Source organism: Capsicum annuum, chromosome 10, assembly GCF_002878395.1.
Source record: "Capsicum annuum cultivar UCD-10X-F1 chromosome 10, UCD10Xv1.1, whole genome shotgun sequence".
NCBI lineage: Eukaryota > Viridiplantae > Streptophyta > Magnoliopsida > Solanales > Solanaceae > Capsicum > Capsicum annuum.
In genome coordinates this window covers 217,979,382-217,985,399 of record NC_061120.1, presented here as the reverse complement: position 1 = coordinate 217,985,399, position 6,018 = coordinate 217,979,382, and the positions used below count along the sequence as shown (strand labels likewise).

At 30.2% G+C, this 6,018-nt stretch overlaps 1 protein-coding gene across 1 annotated transcript; it reads right to left on the bottom strand.

Moving 5' to 3' along the window:
• Nucleotides 1–4,687: 4,687 nt before the first annotated feature.
• LOC107845230 (protein MIZU-KUSSEI 1-like) lies at nt 4,688–5,629 on the bottom strand. The gene has a single exon (XM_016689460.2). The coding sequence runs from the start codon at nt 5,627–5,629 to the stop codon at nt 4,829–4,831; it is 801 nt and encodes a 266-aa protein (XP_016544946.2). The 3' UTR covers nt 4,688–4,828.
• Nucleotides 5,630–6,018: the final 389 nt, after the last annotated feature.

Sequence of the window (6,018 nt, the reverse complement as noted above, 5' to 3'; positions counted from 1 at the left end):
CAAAAACTTGATTTTTTAGCCTAAAATTGGGAAAATCGCAATTGTGATGGAGTTTCAAATTCACATGTGAAATTTTGAGTACTTCAAATTTAAAGCTTCAGTATATTTTCATGAAATTTCACCTGTAAAATTCAAGACTTCATAATTGTGATTATTCTTTAAAGAATAGGATTAAAAAAGTAACCAAAACACACTATTTCTACCTTTACAACAAAGGACCTATGAGGCTAAAAGTTAAATAGGCTCCTCTTAAGAAATTGACTCAATTTGTAGTATTTTATCTGTGTTTTATTTAGTTGTCTATAATTACATACAACTCGAATAAAATGGTATTTGGTAAAGTAAAAAAATATTTTTAATTACTTATTTTTAAATCAAAATAAGTGCTTATAAGCAAGCCAAAAGTAGGGTAGTACTAGTACCAACTTATAGCTTTTAACTTTTGACTTATAAACCAGTTATTAAAATTCAATCCAAACAAGTCCTAAGATGTGATTAGGTGAAATGTGTAGATATCTTTATTATTATTATTATTATTATTATTATTATTATTATTATTATTATTATTTTGCGTTTTAATTATATTATTACTTTGTTGTTTATCTTAGATTTTCAATTGCACCTATATAACACCTTAACTTTATAGAATGTTCCAAGTACATGATATATTTTCCATATGTAAAACGCATTAGGCCGACTCAATAGGTTATGTTTGTATGTATCTAACAGTAAAGCAAAATTGTTTGTCTTGTTTGGTCTATCGTCACTTCATGAGCTAATTTTTTATTTTAAATTAGACTTAAAAATTTATTTCTTATCCAATAATTTACTTTATGACAAGTCATATAGGGTGTGTTTAGTATGATGGAAAATATTTTTCATGAAAAATGTTTTCCTGGAAAATAAGTTGGTTTTCTACGTATTTTCTCATGTTTGATTGGTGAGTGGAAAATATTTTTCAAAAAATATTTTATGGTATTCGGTTGGTGAGCAGAAAAATATTTTCTAGTGTTCGGTTGGTGAGTGAAAAAATACTTTTTAGAAAATACTACTAACTGTTAACTAGTATATTACTACCTCTAGCAACTCAATAATTTGTAAGAACTAATTTAAGCATAGCAAATAATATCAATATCGAATACTAAAATATTACAGGTCACTAAAATTTAAGCAACTACTAATTAACAAATATATGAGACACTTTTCAACATTTTGTCAAGATAATCTCAAAATATTACAATCAATAGAAATACAACGGAACGACAAGCTTATTCAACCTTGTGAAACAAGCTACATCGATGACAAAGTGAAATATGCAATTAACAAAAGTAGCATAAGTAAGTCTTCCTCTATGCATATGGAAATAACAGTACATTCAACGAACATTGAAAAATGGAAAAATTCGGGCTTCACTGTTTTTTATTTCAAGCAGCGAAAAATTAAAGCAAAGGACAGTGAAAAATATTTCTGAATAATGTGAATATGAGTGTTGTTGGGGTGGGAAGAGAGGCGGGGATGGAAACATAAGTCATATTTGTCATTTTCTGAAAAATGATTTCTCTTCACCCATGAGGAAATAGTCATTTCCCCTCAAATAGAAGAAAATAAGTTATTTTAAAAAATATTTTACTACAACCAAATAAGAAAAAATAAGAAAACATTTTCCGTCGTACCAAACACACCCATAATGTTTTCTTTCAAATATGTGTGTATCTCTATCTTCCACGATAATCTAAGTACAAAACTTCAACATCATCAAAATTGACACATATTACAACAATATATCCAATGTATTCTCACATAGCAGGGTCTGAAAAGGCTAATGTATACGCAGTTCATATACTCCACTACTTCAGATGAAGTAGAGGGGTTGTTTCCGATAGACCTTCGACTCAGGACTGATAACAGTATAATAAATAAAAAACATAAAGGCACACAACAAAATGAAATAATACACTACTAGCTAATACATGAAACAAAATAACCACAAGATAATCTAAAAATTATCTATTCAAAATCATAAATATCATCAAAACATCACGAACAAGAAACTTAGATGCAGATATATTACTGGGATATTATAAACCAACTGATGATACATGTTGAAAAAAGTGCATAGCTGTATTATAAACCAACTGAAAATTAAAACACCAGGCTGGGAAATATATTAATTATTAATCCCACTGCATGTCGTAGATATTTTTACAGCCAAATATCTTCATGCCAATATTACTTAGTTTATTCATTTTTTTATGTTTATGTGTTTAATCCAAAGACATTTTTGTATAAATATCTCCAGTTGGCACCAAGAACATAATCTTCTACATCCTCATACATCTTATAGTTATTAGTATATAAAATTGTTCAAATTTGAGACCTCAAATTTAAAATTAATGGATACTATACATTCCACGCCACAATAACTTATTAATAGGCATAATGTTTCTTCTTCTTTGGATCCAGCTTCTCACTATTTCCTTTCTCTTCGTTTTCCCTAAATCCCCATTTTGATTAATGACACATGACATAATTAAATTTAATAGTTAAGATATAATTTGTTCTAAATTAAATCTCTAACTATAGTTAGTATAGTATATCAATTAAAAATAAACTGTTTTTATCTCTTTCATTTTCTCAATATTCCCTTCCTATTATTTCTCTCAACTTCCTCTTATTCCCTCCAAATTTATCAATTATAAATTTGACAACACCTAAGAATTAAGATTATGGATGCAGAAAACTATTTCATATTTTTACCAAGAAAATAAATTTTCACAAAAAATCCACAGAAAGTTGAGAGAAATATGAAATAGTTTTAAAATATAATCATGAGCAAAAGAATTGGAGGACTGAAAAATATTTTCTCGAAGTCCTTTCATGTCTCCCTTTTTATTGTCGTAATCTAGAAATAGTATATATTTTGAGATGGCATTAAAAATAGAGTTGTTATATTAATTACTAAAGCTGTTATAAGAGAAAGTTGAGAGAAATATGAAATAGTTTTAAAATATGATATTCTGCCTCAATCCAACAAAAATGGGATAAAATAAAGATAGTCTTATTCTCTGTTTTTTCTCGTTTTGTGTTCTTTCTGTGGATTTTTTGTGAAAATTTATTTTCGTGGTAAAAATATGAAATAGTTCTCTGCATTCATAATCTTAGGTGTTGCCAAATTTATAATTGATAAATTTGAAGGGAATAAGAGGAAGTTGAGATAAATAATAGGAAGAGAGTATTGAGAAAATGAAAGAGATAAAAACAACTTATTTTTAATTGATATATTATACTAACCATAGTTAGAAGTTTAGTTTAGAACAAATTAAATCTAAGCCATTTAATTTAATTATGCCATGTGTCATTAATCAAAATGGGGATTTGGGAAAAATGGAGAGAAAGGAAATGGAGAGGAGCCAAATCCTTCTCCTTTCTTTCGCTTTAATTAATATATAGACATATCTCTTTCTTCTCCTTTCTTAGTGCATCGAGCTGTTTTTTTTTTCATACATATATATATATATATTGTTCCTATGTGCTAAAAAATATTATGGAATTTAATTACATATATCTTTCATTAATTTGCAATCCATTTCTTCACAAATGCATTATTGTACATTAGGAGGACAAAAGTCGACTTTTCCCTGTGGTTAGACTTGAATTATTTGTATGACTTGCTAACCACCATTTTTCCACTTCCTATTTTGATAATGTAACATAAAAATGTTACTTTCTTAAATTTTCCACTTTTAGTCATATTCCAAATTATTAAAGGTCTGGATCTCAAACTATTAATTTAAAAGAAAATAATAAAATATAGCTACAATTTAGAGTGTAATTATGAAACGTAGGTACAATTATTATATTAAGCAAAAGAGTTGTATCAAACGGCTATCAATTGTATTAAGAAAAAAGTTGTCTATTGACGGGAAGTATCACTTATATACATCCAGCGGGTATTAAGTGGATATCATTTGTATCAATGTATACTATATCAACATAATAACATGCTAAAAGAGTTGTATCATACAAGCCTCAATTGTATTAACGAAAGTGTTATATTCAAGTGGTGATTATCAACAATTTAATTAGGCGGGTATCAACTTATCAGATATCTATTAATTTTATTATGCATATTATATCAACTGAAAATGCGCAAAAGAGCTGTATGAACCCATATTATACTATCGTGCATGTGTAGTATGCTACAATTCCCAAACTAATATCGATATTTTTCTTATTTTTTAATATTGTAGCCATGTTTCGTAAATACTGTATTTTTCAAAAAAGTGTGTGTTTTCCCCTAAATGAGCCTTAACATATACCACACAAATCTGAACTAATCAAAATTCAAATTACGTAGAGACGCCATATAAAAAATCAAAAGAAGTGAAATATTTAAGTACATCAATAACAAACTGTTTTATTTCAAGATTAACACATATCAAAAATTAGATAAACATATAAGAGATACATGCAAAAATAAAATTCGACGTTTTCTTTACGTCAAACATCAATATGACTTATTCAACATATAAAAGGACGTGGATGTTGCTCGGTCCTGCTATAACTTAACAATCAAAAAGCTCTGTGTCGAACTTCAGCCCCTTCGAGTTGGCCACGGGATAACAGCCCCTGACACTCCACACCATTGCGACAGGAGGGGCTTATCGTCTTTCCAAAAAAGAAACATACTCTCTATATCTCCCATACATAAAGGTAAAAGCTTGCGCACGCTCTACCTTTTTTAGATTCTACTGAGTATGTTACTATTGTATAAAAACACACATAACGATACAAAAAAAGATTCGATTTATTTTCACTATTTTTTTTTTCAAGTCCTAATAAGATATATACTAAGCTCAGGTCCTCCATTTCCATCAATATTCATCATATAAAATGCTTCTGAGTGACGATTCCCTATAACTCGATCAAAATTAGCCCTCATATACATCAATTCACCTTCCGAATCGCCGCCCTTTCGCCCATCCCCTACCACGGGTATCACTCCTGCCCCGACTGACACATTCCACACAGTGTTTAGAATGTGTCTGTCAGAGTCATTGCACGCACGCAAAAGCGCTTGCCCACATTTTCTCCCATTACAATACATAGTCCAATTAGGTTCTCTAAAGAGCCTCAATTGCTTGCTTCCACGTGGCGCTTTTTCGCACTCGAGTGCAATACGTACAAAGGCCGATGACATTTCTTTGACTAAAATAGATGTTGTGATGGCGAATTCGATTATAAAAATCGGCTCTGATGACGTGGAATTATCTTGAATGGCGAAGCTGACGTGGCCTCTACGATGACCGAACAAAGTTCCAGTGACTTTTCGACACGAATTAGATGTAAGATATGTAGGTAAATATTTAAGCCACATGCATATTGGAAGCATAGCGTGTAAGGAAATAATTTTTAGAAGAAGAGACCTGAGAAAATTAAAGTTGACTTTGACTCCATCGCGATTTTTCTGATGGATAAGAGAAAGAGAACTATATGAGGAATTAGAATCTTGATGAATGATAGTATTATTATTGTAATTTGATGGAATGATAATAAGATTGTTGTAGCTATTGCAACTACTTGTTCTTGGGAGGGTATTAGAAAACAATGTTTGTTCATATTGTTCCATACTTGTAAAGAGAACTTGAACAAATAGATCAATTGAAGAACAAAATTGAGAGAAATGAGAAAGAGAGAATGAAAAGATGATGATAATGTGTTTGGAGGTGGGCAATATATATATATATATATATGTGTGTGTTATTTTTTAAATGGAGCCCATATTTGGTTCGAGTGTAGCCTTCGAAACTCGAGGATGATGATACGTTATTCTACTCTTCTTCACTTAAATATTGAATTCTCCTTTCTTTTCTTGAATGTATATTTGTCGTCCTACAACTCGATAGAGTGAACCAAAAAGGATAGTTGGTTGTTAGATGCGCAGCACAGGCCGGGACATCATTCCTTTCTCCCCCTCTAGTTGCTGGTGAGGGACAATATATCGATCAATCTCTGGAA

Excerpts from the sequence above, each read along its gene's own strand:
- LOC107845230 (XM_016689460.2), bottom strand. The coding sequence starts at position 5,629 with ATGGAACAATATGAACAAACATTGTTTTCTAATACCCTCCCAAGAACA.